Source organism: Garra rufa, chromosome 15 (genome assembly GCF_049309525.1).
Source record: "Garra rufa chromosome 15, GarRuf1.0, whole genome shotgun sequence".
Classification (NCBI taxonomy): Eukaryota; Metazoa; Chordata; class Actinopteri; order Cypriniformes; family Cyprinidae; genus Garra; species Garra rufa.
The window spans coordinates 10,882,207-10,896,622 of NC_133375.1; the positions used below are offsets into that span (position 1 = coordinate 10,882,207).

The 14,416-nt window shown below is 35.8% G+C and overlaps 1 protein-coding gene across 1 annotated transcript in view; it reads left to right on the forward strand.

Moving 5' to 3' along the window:
• Nucleotides 1-14,416, forward strand: part of slc15a4 (solute carrier family 15 member 4) — an 87,148-nt gene that overhangs the window by 11,289 nt on the left and 61,443 nt on the right. Inside the window, exons 5-6 of the mRNA XM_073818947.1 lie at nt 2,368-2,445; nt 13,369-13,549. Of these exons, the coding sequence (XP_073675048.1) occupies nt 2,368-2,445; nt 13,369-13,549 (259 nt within the window). The remainder of the gene's footprint in view (nt 1-2,367; nt 2,446-13,368; nt 13,550-14,416) is intronic.

Below are 14,416 nucleotides of genomic sequence, written 5' to 3' on the forward strand. Positions count from 1 at the left end.
CCTGCATTGATTTAATCCAAAGTACAATTATGAAATATTTTTACTATTTAAATTAGTGTTTTCTATTTGAATATATTTTAAAATATACGTTATTCCTGTGATTTTGATTACAGTCACGTGATCCTTCAGAAATCATTATAATATTTTCATTTGCTGCTCAAAAAACATGAATAAATGTTATGTTGAAAACAGCTGAGTAGAATTTTTCAGTTTTTTTGATGCTTAAAAAGTTCAGAAGAACATTTATCTGAAATAGAAATTCTTGACTTTATTATCACTTTTGATCAATTTAAAGCATGTTTGCTAAATAAATTTCTATAACCCCCTAAAATATAATAAAAATAAAATGTATAATGACTCCAAGCTTTTGAGTGGTATAGTGTATAATGTTACTAAAGCTTTTTTTTATTTCAGATAAATGCTGATCTTTGGATCTTTCTATTCATCAAAGAATCCTGAAAAAATGTACTCGACTGTTTTAAATATTGATAATAATAATAATAATAATAATAATAATAATAATAATAATAAATGTCTTGATCAGCAAATCAGCATATTATAATGATTTCTAAAAGGATCACGTGACACTGAAGACTGGAGTAATGATGCTGAAAATTTAGCTTTGATCACAGAAATAAATTGCATTTTAAAATGCATTCAAACAGAAAACAGTTATTTTAAATAGTAAACATATTTCCAAATTTGACTACTTTCACTGTACTTTGGATCAAATCAATGCAGGCTGAAGAGCAGAAGAACAGAAGAGACTTCTTTAAAAAAACATTGAAATCTTTTGACTTTTGACTGGTAGTGTATCATGAGAAACCAGCAGCATATGATGTACGTTGACCTATTAATACAACAGTAGGCAGTAAGCAAAAATAAATAAATAAATAAAAACACATTTGTTGTTTTCTCCTTAGAACATCGAGTAGTAAGTGAAACTTACATGAAAATGACTTACTTTCAGCAAGTAATTTAAAACAGCTCATAAAAACAAACCTACTGTACTCTACTTTGGGAAAACTAACAAACCATTTTCATTGCTAGTCATCTTTAAACATCAGCATGGTGACATGATGAGCTGGACATCAGCATGGTGAGCAGAAGAGACTTAAAAAAGCATTAAAAAAAGCATTAAAACTTTTGTTTATTCATAGAAATTAAATGGATAGTTCACCCAAAAATAAAAATTCTGTAATTAATTACTCTCCCTTAGGTTGTTCCAAAGCTATAATACCTTTGTACATCTTCAGCACACAAATTAAGATATTTTAGATGAAATCCGAGAGCTTTTTGGTTCTGCGTAGACAGCTACGCAACTACCACATTCAAGGCCCAGATAGTACTCTTGTAAACATGCATCGAAGGCTGACACGGAAGAGAAGAAATTGTCAAACAAAGACATTACTTTTGTCTTCTTTGCACACAAAAAGTATTTTCGTAGCTTCATAAAATTAAGGTTGAACCACTGATGTCACATGAACTATTTTAATGATGTCCTTACTACCTTTAAAGACTTTAAATGTGAAATTGTGGTGCAAGGTTAGAAAGCTCTTGGAATACATCAAAAATATCTTAAATTGTGTTTTCAAGATGAATGAAAGTCTTACGGGTTTGGAACGACGTGAGGGTGAGTAATTGATGACAGAATTTTCATATATGAGTAAACTATCCCTTTAAGACTAATTATCAGGACCAATGATTTCAACGCTGGGTTGCGGGATATGGCTCATAAAATCGACGCTGTCCCAATTTGTCCCAGTCGTTTTCCAGACAGTGATTTCTGAAGATCAGACCAGTGGTTACGTAAACTAAAATTCTTCCCTCTAAGGATGCATTGAGTAATTTCCTGGTGAATGACTCTTTTGTAGCAATGCTAAATTGCTGTGGGACTGTCGGGATAAGGATCATTGTTTCGGAGTCCATCTCACGTGAAAACAAGATTCTCTTCCTGCAATTATGGCGAAAGGTCATCTTTTGAGGCCCTGTCATCCCATATGTATTGTCTGCTGAGACGCTTGCCAACTGTTAGAAAGGTTATTCGACATTGTTAGTCCTCGGGGCCTTAAATTAAGGTTCGAGTAAAGGACAACGTCTCTAACTTTTATAAAAAATGGCTAATGACTTTCATGCATGAATAGAGATTGCAGAATGTCCCTCTGAAGCGCCAAACTGCTTTTACTGGCTGAAATATCGCCACTTGCTATTTTCTTCCTCTGCCCTATTTCAAGTTTTAATCAATAGCAATATTCCGCACCACTGTCTCTACAAGTGGTAAATGGATCATAGTTGGCTGGTCAGAATCGCTGAATGAGATGTGAGTGCAGGCTGCATGTTTACGTGTGCTGTTGTCTTCGCTTGCAGATGCAGACCACATATTATCTCCAGAGTCTCCATCTGACAATTCCTGGAGCCGATCCCAACTCCACAGACTCCCACCCGGTAAGAGAACCGCTGTTTCAGTGCCAATAATGTCAGATCACTTCCAAATTGGCCTGAAAGAAAAATATAATTGCTTGGTTAATGAAGAGTTCAATTATTAAAGTGGTTGGCCTCCTTTTTTCTGCCTGTGCTCTGGTCACTTTCCTCATCAGTTTTCCTACATTTCTCATTCTCTGCCATGCTATTAAGAAGCAAAAGTTTCAATGCCACAGATGTTTTCATTAATGATACATGTTTCTATAAATTAAATATGTCTTTGTCAAATGAGTTTTCAATTATCTTTTTTCTTAACCAGAAACTGATTACAGTTTTTTTTCTACTGCTTGCACACAAACTGCACACACAAAATGCTAAATGCCTCACATCTCTTTCAAAATGAAGCACTGCATTCAGAATATCACAAACACATCTCAAAAGCAAAGATTTGTCTTTTATTGCAAACACCTGAATGTTAATGGATATATCATACACAGTTATTCAAAACCTAAAGCTCTTCTATCATGGCCTCCTAAGTACATTTTTCTGTACAAGACTGAAAGTAATTGGCAGGGAGATGTTGAAAAATTCACAGTAAACAAATAAATATTGAAACCAAACTGTTTCTTTCTTTTTTTTTGTTTTACTATAAGCTTTTGTGGTTGTGAATATAGTGTTGCACAGCAGGAAAGAAAATAAATACCCGAACAGTCTCTTTTCTCATCTTAACTTATATTTGAATATATTTTAAAATTCAATTTATTCCTGTGATTTTAAAGTAGATTTTTTTTAATCATATGATCCTTCAGGAATCATTCTAATATTCTGAATTGCTGCTCAAAAACATTTATTATTATTATTATTATTATTAATTGTATTATTGTGTTGAAAACTGCTGAGTAGAATTTATTCAGGTTTCTTTGATGAATAGAAAGTTCTGAAGAACAGCATTTTTCTGAAGTAGAAATCTTTTGTAACATTATACATGTCTTCATCATCACTTTTGATCAATTTAAAACATCTTTGCTAAATAAAAGTATTCATTTATTCCTGGAAAAAAATGGTGTAAAAAAGCGAATGGTATAGTGCATAATGTTACAAAAGCTTTTTGTTTCAGATAAATGCTGATCTTTATGTCTTTCAATTCATCAAAGAATCCTGAAAAAATGTACTCAACTGTTTTAAATATTTATAATAATAATAAATGTTTCTTGAACAGCATATAATGATAGTTTCTGAAGGATCAAGTGAAACTGAAGACTGAAGTGTCTTGCAAAACAGAAAGGGGTGGGCTTAGATTTTGGTCCTTGAGTGTTAGGTTTCACTAATTGTGTTCTTTTTTTAATTTTAGTGTAAGCAATCGTAAAAAACTGTAAGGGTTAACAAAAGACTAATTTTAAATATTTTGGTGCAAGACACTTTAGTGAACACTAAATGCAACGGTGTATGTTTAAATGACTATTCTCAGGTTTAATTTAGAGCAAACAGGATGCCTGTGGTGATGCCAGGTGCTTGTGATGTTTGTCTGGCTGTAGAGTAGAGGCTGTTTAGGATACTCTCTGGAGACTCTGGCATGCATGAGCTAGAAAAATCCTTTGAAAACCAGGGTATTAACTTCAAAACCATGACCCTCGCTAATCGCAGATTAGCACCCAGTGCCCGCTTTCTCATCTCAACTTGCTGTTTATTTGTTTTTGTGCGAGTGTGGGTGTACGTGTATACGCTCTACTAGGTAAGTGTGTCAGAACCTTCGCCTTGAATTATATCCCCTCAAAACGGTTTCACAGTGACTAATCCAAAATCACGACTCGCGGGCTGTCTGATCTCGGCAAAGACAATGCAGTCACATGTTGCTCTATGAGCATGAAAATGCATAGACACAAATGTTGCTGAGTGTGTTTGTGTGTGTACGTGCCATTTTATGGCTGTCTAAAATGACTTTTTCCAGAATTAGATTTAAAGTCACATGGTAAGGACAGAGGAAGCACAAAACGGCAATGGGGAAGTGAAAAAGACGTAATTGGCTGTGTTAAATAACACTTCGCTTGAGAGTGTGACTGCTGGGTCATATTGAAGAGACGGTTGTAAAGCACCTCATGCTCTTTAAATATAATTTTCCAGAGTACTTTTCATAGTGGTTGTGCCATTTTCTGCAAACATTTAAAAATGTGACGTGACGTGAAAGCTTGTTTATTTTTATGAGATTACTTCTCATGGATGGATAAGCTTGTCTTGACAGGTCAGACGGTCAGAATGTGTAGGCTCCAACTTTTTTCTGCGATGAAAGAATAAACAGTCTGGCATCTTCAAACTTTTTGCTCGCCACTGAATTATCAATCAAAGGAGATCAAAAAGTGTAGTGGTTGAAGAACAGAAGAAGTGAAAGACATTTTTGTTACAACAAACACAAACTTGTTGGATCAAGTTTTTCTGTAACTATACAACAACACTTGTTTTTGATGAAAATATGAGTACATTGCTGTATGCTTATACACTGTTAGGGATGTAACTATGCACCCTGAGCCGGTTGAACATTGATAAAAAATATGTGAAGATTCAAGTCGTTTGAGATAGTGAATGATACACTTGGGGGTATGGTTTATATGAACGACTACAAACACAGTTAAAGTTAAAGTGATAAGTAGACCGAAGTTAAGCTCAGGTTGTTGTGCTTTGGGATGTGTTTCCCATACATTTATTTATTTGCGTCCGGCCGCAATATGAAAACTGACCGCAACAAATAGATTTTCCAACAGGCTTTGACTTAGTTGAATAAACACGAGTGCTGCACATTTCGAAATCCAAACGTGGAGTGGGTTTATATCACTGTGTCTCTGAAGGAAACTGACTGTGTTCAGAACCTTTTCAATGTAATCTACATTTATTTTAACCTGTAAAATGCCTCATAAAGCTGCGTTTGTGATCGCAGCTCTCTTGCGTTTTGTTGAGGGACTTTGCTGTTGTTTTTGATTCTTTCCAGAAGTCTACCAGAAGTTAAGTTTGGGCCTCAAATGTGTGCACGTGCAGTAATGTTTGTTTACGTTGTTGCTGTTGAAACCGTCTATAATGCATATTATAAGCGAATTCCAAATGGAACTGAGCATCCCTATGCCCTACTTCTTTCGAAGGGCAGAGCCCTTTGCATGTGGATGCAGCATTCAGCACTCTATCAGTTGTTGTAAATAAATATTTCTTCTCATTATTGTTATTTTATTTAAAATTTTATCTTATTTACTATTAAACTTTTTTTTTCAAACTAAACATGCTTAAACTGCCGTCTTCACTGCTGAAAAATATTTTGTATTACATTAAAATAAAGATAAATTTAATCAGCATGTTCTACGTACGTTTGTATGTGAAGTCGAAATCAACCCCAGCTTTGCTTTAAAATGCATCGCAAGAGCTCCTCAGTGAAGATCACATGTTCACAAATGGAAATCACTTCTGTGAAGTGACCATGGAATGATCTCTTCTCCAACGGACTTGTGGAAGGGCCCTTCGTGAAGGGATTAAGATGCTAACTTTTGTTGAACATCCCTACAAATGATGTCCCCTTCCCAAAGTGCCCTTGAAGGGTGCAAAAAAGCTGTTTGGAATTTGCCCTATATTGTTTGGGGCTTCTTGGGGCTTACTGCTTTATTAAAGTAGTGATTATAAGGGCTGCAATGCTGTTCCATAAGCGCCACCTGCTGTCAGAGTCTGCTGTTTTGTTTCATGCGAATGTTTTATGTTTTATGTAGCATAATTTCACAAAGCTAAAGTCAGACCATTCAGTTTTTGCTTAATTTTTTTGCTTCAAAACCTGATTTTAATAAAACAACTGCTAATGCTCTTTTTTTGAATCATGATTAAAATTAAGTGCTTGACTTTAAATGGAAAAAGCACAGGCAAAGCCTTTGTTTATATAAGGAGATTTATTTTATTTGGTATCTGTCTGTCTGTCGGTCTGTCTGTCTGTCTTTCTTGCAGAATCTGCAAAATGTTAATTATTTTATCAAAAGGAGAGGAATCATACAAAATACATGTTATTTTTTTAGTACTGACCTGATTAAGATATTTCACATAAAACACGTTTACATATGGTCCACAAGAGAAATAATAATTGAATTGATAATTTTTTTTAAGTCCCTTGTTTGTCCTGAACAGTTAAATGGCCCACTGTTTTTAAGAAGAATCCTTCATTTGTTTTTTTCTTTCAGCATTTTTGTGTATTTTAACCTATTCCAACAATGACTGTATGATTTTGAGATCCATCTTTTCACACTGAGGACAACTGAGAGACTCATATGAAACTATTACAGAAGATTCTAACACTCACTGATGCTCCAGAAGGAAAAGCAATGCATTAAGAGCAAGGGGTGTAAACTTTTGAACAGAATGAAGACGTGTACATTTTTTCTTATTTGCCTAAACCTTTTTTATTTTTCATTTAGTTCTGCCCTTCAGTAGCTACGGAAGATACGTTTCCCACAAGGCAAAATTTGTTAAATGTACCCTGATCCTTGATGCATTGTGTTTCCTTCTGGAGCATTAGTGAGAGTTTGAACCTTCTGTAATAGTTGCATATCTCAGTTGTCCTCAGTGTGAAAAGATGGATCTCAAAATCATACAGTCATTGCTGGATGATTGATTAAAATAATTGTTTTGTTCACCAAGGCTGCATTTATTTGATCAATGATACAGTAAATAGATTTTTTTCCTCTTGCTGTTTCATCGTCTACCAGTTTAGAAATATAGTGATCACTGCATATGACATGTTAGAGAAAAAATATAGATATTGTGGTCATTAATTAAGAATTTGTTTCCACTACATTAAATCATGTTAATGTAATTTTAGTGAAGTAAAAAGTAAAATTTGTGGGTTTTTTTTTTAAGGTATGTATTTACCTTTATGTAAGGTAATGTTATAAACCACATTCTTCCTATTAGTTAAAGGTCACAAACATTAAAAAAAAAAACAGAATTCAGTACTCATAGATATTTGCCTGTTACGCTTACTTTGCTCTGAAGTGTTCTGGGGAAACAAACCAAAAAACATGATGACTCAGAAATAGAGGTCCTTCCCCAGCTTCCTGTTTCAATAGAAATCATTTGACATTCTATCCTGGGTATAATGGTGTTTCTCTGGAGTGCATTCTCAAGTGTACAAATCCCCATCTGTCGGTTGTTCTCACACACACAAGGGCTTCCCCTTCTAAATGAACATGTGCTGCAGTAGATTTGTCTCGGTGGACCGCACAGCCTAAAGGGAATCAAGTGCGAAGTCGTAACAAGGCCAAACTGTGAGCTCTTAATTAGGATACCCATAGAGAGAAACAGACACGAGTAGTAATGTGGGTGAAAACGATATGATGATAGAATGATGCAAACTGGCAATTTCAAATGGAAAAGAAAGTATTTAAAAGTGCACGATGATGAAGGGGAGACGGAGCGCTCGGAGGGACATGTATAAATTACCAGTGCTTAGTCAAAGAAATGTAAATGTAATGAGGGAGTAAGCTGGAGAATTAAAAGTGTTAAAAGCACCAGTAGATCTGGGACCGACTGAAGCTGTAGAATTAAATTCAAACATGCTGACGGAGGCACGCTCTCCACTTAACCAACTAATACTTTACTGGAGGTGTAAATGTGTGTGTGATACTTCCATGCACACCTGCAGGCATGGATGCATAATAAACCTCGCTTTGAGCTCCAGGCGTCTACTCCTTTGGCGTTGCATTTCACAGCCGTTATTTGATTAACGTCAATTAAAACGTACAGATGGCACAGTATTGTACGGGGTGTTTGAATTAATTACAACCAATCAGATCAAGGCAAGAATGGATTGGGCTGTTTTGAACTTTTGCTGCATGCAAACAGCAGCGTCTAACCAAATCTGCTCATTCAGATCATCAAGCCCTGTCTGTGCAGGAAATGAGGACAGATGGTTTCCTGCAGCGGGCAAAGTGAAAATACTGATAATCAAAGTTAAAATTTGTCATTGCTTCACTGGTTGATTTGACCACACATTTGTGTCACACCTGCTACATGCTGTATGCTCCCTGAATATTAATTATAACTCAAATTGTATGGCTTGTAAGTAATCAGACTTACAAAATATCAAAGAGACTTGGGTGTGGGCTTTATTGACTTGGGCCAGTGAGCAAGAACGCTCAAAAAGCTTTATCAACTTTGTATCAAGCCCCTGGCATCCACCCAGAACATCATAGCAACAACTTAGGCTGTGTTTCAATTGTTAGGGTTCATATGCAGTGTTCACTGCTCCCTACACCCTGAGCACAGGATATCTATTGAAGTTTACTTCACCTGACAAAATGCATTCATTCAAAACACCCTATAAAGTCATCAAACGTAGATGACACTTGAGCTGTGCAGAGTAGAGGAGTTTGGCTATGATTGCATAATGTACCATATGTTCAATTAATGTTCGTTTAGAATGCATGTAGGTGTATTTATATATGAATGATTTATTCATTTAATTAATATAAATGTCTTATTTTAAACCGCTTAACTGAGTGATAATCATCTGATGTTTAATATGAAAATAAACGTGATTTCTCGTGTAACGGTTAATTTCTCTTATTTATCTATAATCATGATGTATGGTGCATTGTAACTGTTCCGCTTTACACACTTTATACCCACAAATAACCACATGCAAACAACACCTGGGACTAATTAAACTCTGTTTCAGGGTCTTTATTTTATTCAAACTTCTTTAAATACTGGGTTGACGTGCAATGACTGCTGGGTAATTTCCCTTTTCACTTCTTGTGAAGTGATGAATCGACAAAGCCATTAGAAAGCAAGCCCGCAACCTTTAGCCAAAAAAAAAAAAAAAGCATAGCGGCTAAAGTTAACGCTTCTGGTTTGGAAAAGGAGACCAGAGGGTGTTTTCTTTGAATGGGTATCAACGGAGGAGAGGTTTCACTTAGAGTATTATTTAACGTATTTTATAACAGAAAAAAAAACTGCTTTATAAGAGAGGTCACTAACTTCTTGCGACTAGTGGGATTCAGCTTACAGCACTTCCCATACATTCCTATCTTATCCGTAAATGGCGATTAAGGGTGTGTTCACACTTGTAGTTCATTTTTTTTGATATTGAAAATGTTTTTGAAAATGATACTTTGATCCTGGTCCGCTTAGCGTTCATACTGGCGTTTTTGACAGCAAACCTAAAAAAAAAATTAAACTAAAGGCATAGGGATACGTTCACAGCCTGATCGGCTGGATTGAAGACGTATATTTTGTGATTGAACTCACTGAACACCGCAAACAGAAGGTGTGTTTGACTTAAAGCGGCACTGTGCAGAGCAATCGGTGTATGACGTCAAACTACCCATTCACAGATCTGTCTGCTCAGGGCCACTTTAAGTTATGGACTAAGCGCACTTGTTGTGTGTATATGATAGGGCTGGGCGATATGGCAAAAATGTATTCTCGATAATTTTTTCCCATATTGAACGATAACGATATATATTTCGATATAAGCTGTTGATGTTGCCAGCTTTAAAATAGTATCCCAACAGTGACTAAAGCCACAAAAATGAAAGGGTTCATTAAATTACATTTTAAAGTATAGTTTATTAACAAAAACAGATTACAGATTTGGCCTTAAAAATTAAAACAACTTACTAAAATAAATTTAAAAAATAAAAGTCGTGACAGAGTATGGTAAATGAGAGTAAATTTACAAAATGTAAACATAAAATTATTGTAAAAACATAATTTGTAACAATTATTTATTTATTTATTATTTATTATTATTAACATAATTGTTTATTTTCTCTATTATAGGTTGGGCTATTTAAATTAGAGGCAACCACTGCATTTTGAAACAATCTACAGTATAAATAACAAAAAATTACGACACAGTTCTTTCTTAATAGTATTAAGTGCAGACAATTCAGCCATAATCAAAGTAGGCTACTCTCTCATTATTCTAATTGCAAATAGAGAACGAATATTTCAAGAATGATACAGAGCTATAGCAATACACAACCTATCATAGCCTACATACTAATAACAGCTTAGATATGTAATGTAGCCTAATTTGTGTGCATTGGGGAGTCACTCTCTAAACAAGGGGGATTAAAATTGCTTTTGAATGCGCGTGCGTGTTTTGCTTTCGGTTTCAGTTTTAACATTCGCGCCAAACTCTCAGCTGAGCTGAGAGTCACTTTTCAGATAGCCAAACCACTTATATAACGGAATTCGTGCTACCTATTTTTGTCGACAGTTTCAACATCTTTGGATAATAACTCGAGGTTAGTTTCACTTTCGTCGCTGCTTCCACTCTCTCTCTATTTTTTTTTTTTTTGTCGTCCTGGTGTTAAGTTTGCTTCGCAAAGTGTGGTAGGAAATGAACTTTGTACTTTGACGTGCACAGGCACGCTGCACGCTGTACGCTGATTGACTGTTGTCTCATATTTCTGCTGTGTGATTGGCTCTTAGATTAATCCATATCGAGCAAAAAATGTCTAGAGCTTATCATCGTTATTAACATAAATTTTATCGCGATTCGATATGATATCGTTTATCGGCCCAGCCCTAATATATGATCTTTATTTTCACCAACCGTAAACTCAAGAAGAGTTTCATAAAAGGCACTCTACCTCCTTATTGCTTTAGGTTTTCTCTGTGCTCATTTTGTTTTGGATACACCGCTTGTTCCCTTTGTGAAATCATGTCACATAGTGTCACATTGTCATTACTTCCTATTTTTAGTTTAATTAGAAGTATTTGGTCCATGTTGCAGCGTTCACACTCGCGCAAATGAACAGAGCAATCTGTTGCTTGCGCAAATGAACGCTTGCGCAAATGAACAGAGTAATTGCAACAGAGTTTGTGTGGAAGCAGACCGAGACCCATCTTTTTAGCACTCTTTGTCCGCTTGTTTGGTGCGCACCGGGGTTCGGATGGTAGCGTTCACACTTAGTCAAATGAAGTGCACTAACAGAGCAATCGCCCCAAAGTTCGTTTGGAAGCAGACCAAGACTCATCTTTTTAGCAGTCTCGGTCCACTTGTTTGGTACGCTTGTTTCAGATTGGAGTTTTGCATAAAATGGCACAATACTCTATGAAGGGCATGATTTGCAGGCCACTTGCGTTCAAATGGAACACACCAATAGTACTACACTACAAAAATGCCTTTAGCAATCACATAGGATTATGTTTTTTTTTGCCCGTTTTTGCATTTTTCTTGATAGGACAGTGAAGATATGACAGGAAGTGAGTGGGAGAGAGAGAAGGGGGCAGGGCTGGGAAAGGTCCACAAGGTGGGTTTTTCGAAATCGGGACACCTAAAGTTCAACTGCACCATATTTTGTCACGCTGCCTATGAGGCTATTGGCACAGACACTCTTAAAAATAAAGGTTCTTTATTGGAATTGATAGTTCCATGAAGAACCTTGAACATTCATGAAACCTTTCAAATACAGGAAAGGTTCTTTATAGTCGAAAAAGGTTCTTTAATTTTTTTATGTTCTTGAAAATTGTTCTTTTAAGAACTGTTCACTGAAAGGTTCTTTGGGGAACCAAAAATGGTTCTTCTATGGCATCGCTGCAAAAACACGTTTTTGGAACCTTCATTTTTAAGAGGGTAGTGACTCCTCCAAATTTGAGGTTGACATCTCAAAAAATGGGCTTTTAGTGAGATTTTGTTTTGGGTGCAGTACCAAACTTTCACCAATACATTCCAGCAAAGCTCCGCTGGCATACACAGTGATGGGAATCGTGATTCGCAGTAGAGTATATTTTCTCTCAAACATTGGTGCACACACACAAACATTTTATTTAGGATACACATACAAACCACACTCTGACATCCATACCAACATACATTAACAATTATAGCTCCATAATTTATCTAGTTAACTCTATAATAGACTACAATCTGCATAATCAGAAAACAGGAATAAAGCGAGTATTTGCTTTATATGCCAAACTTGAAAAAATGGCACCATCTAGTAAAAAATTTAAATTTTTGAAGCCTTGTCAACAGATACAAAACAACAAATATTCCATTATTTTAAGGTTAAATAGCCTTGGGATTAAAAATCACATTTTTATAAGTTTTTAAATAAGGACATTTTTGTCCAAAAGGTGCTGAGAGGAACTATTTTTTGTACCTAGAGACATAGAATTATTAAAGGAAATGAGGGTGAAATATTAAATTCCAATAAAAATACACACCTGAGCCAAAATGTATGCAGTTAGCATTAACATTAAATTATATATTAAATATATAATTAATATATATAACATTAAATTATATATTAAAAATATAATATAATTAAATATATAATTTATATATGTCTATAAGGTTGCACAAAGGTTTAGACTTAAATGGTCTTAAATGTCCAAATATGTCTTTATTCCAAAAGTGTTGCATTGGCGAACTCGTTTTCTTTTCTTTTTTTTTAATTTAAAAATTTAGTTTCTTATTAATGCAAAAGCTTTTTTTTTCTTTGTCAAACCGATCCTGAATTCCCAAATCTGTCATTATTTTCAAATAGGTGATGCACCTATTTGTTTTCCATCACACATCAGTGGCACGTGGAGCAATCAGCCATTCATTACGAAACAGGTGCTCTGACGCATGCTATTCAATCCCCATGTGATATTAAAGTACTTAACAAGTGATTAATGATTTTATGGGCTATTAAGAGACCTGTCCCTCTCTCCTACAGGATGAGTTTCACAGCCATTGACCAGCACTGGCCACATGAGGGCGCTAAGGTTGCTGGAATGATTCAGTTTTCTGCTCTCTCTTGTTCCTATATGCTCTCCCCGAATTCACGTTTAGACTTGTACTTACTTTCTCAATGAAGGAGAATGAAGCACCTGAGTATTACGAGCGACCTGCACATAGACTGCTTCCTGTTTGTTCATCCCCTAGTGTTTTGTAAACATGACTCATTATATTCCCCTGTTGTTTCCCAGAATACCTTCCGCTTCCCAGCAGCTTGGCTGACCATGTTTGACGCCGTGTTGATCCTCATGTTGATCCCCCTCAAGGATAAAGTGGTGGACCCCATCCTCAAACGCAAAGGCCTGCTGCCCTCCTCTCTGAAGAGAATCGCTGTGGGCATGTTCTTTGTCATGTGCTCGGCAGTGGCAGCTGGTGAGTCAACAACACACACACACACACACACACACACACACACTAAATGACACACATTTAGTGTGTTATCAACACACACAACAAAGATTTATGGCCGAGGCTGTGAACCTGTGCTTTTTGTTCTTCAGCTTGCTCTGTTGCCACACAAACTGTGTGTGTGTGCCGGTTTGTGAGGTGGTTGTATCAAGCCACTTTATACATATTCACAAACTGAGACTCATGTGGGAGTGTTTGAGTGTGATAGCAGACATTTGCATACACGTTTTAAATATATGTGCTCATTTTTGTGTCAAAAGGCCCGTCACGGCAGTGAACTTTCATTTCAGACTTCATAAGGTTCATATGCTGTGTGTTCTGTTATATGTGACATACTGTAACGCACACATGCTACATAACATTGAGACCTAAATTACACAATCATATATTTTTAACTCTAGGGCTGGGTATAGCCAACTACTTCATGATATGATACACTTCACGATTCAGTACATCGCAGCATCATAAATATGGTAATTTTGAATAAAACGGTGGCGAATGTGTAAGGGAGACTCTCTGTGCAACATGAGGGAGTGAATTTGTGTGAATTGGTCTTGTACTGCATCTTAAAAAGGTTCTGCCATTTTTTATTTGAGATTGACTGGTAATAATTACACTACAAAAAAAGAAAAAAAAGGCTTGTCTTACTTATAATGTACACTGACAATTTACATTTTTTAAATTTCTCTATGTGGAGCTAGTCATCCCCTTATGGACTCTAACATGTTACCTGTTGTCACTAATACTATGTTTAATTTGTATAACACTTTAAGCCAGTGCTCAAGTCGGTTTGCAGAGCAAAAAGAATATACATTTGCACTAAATACTTTA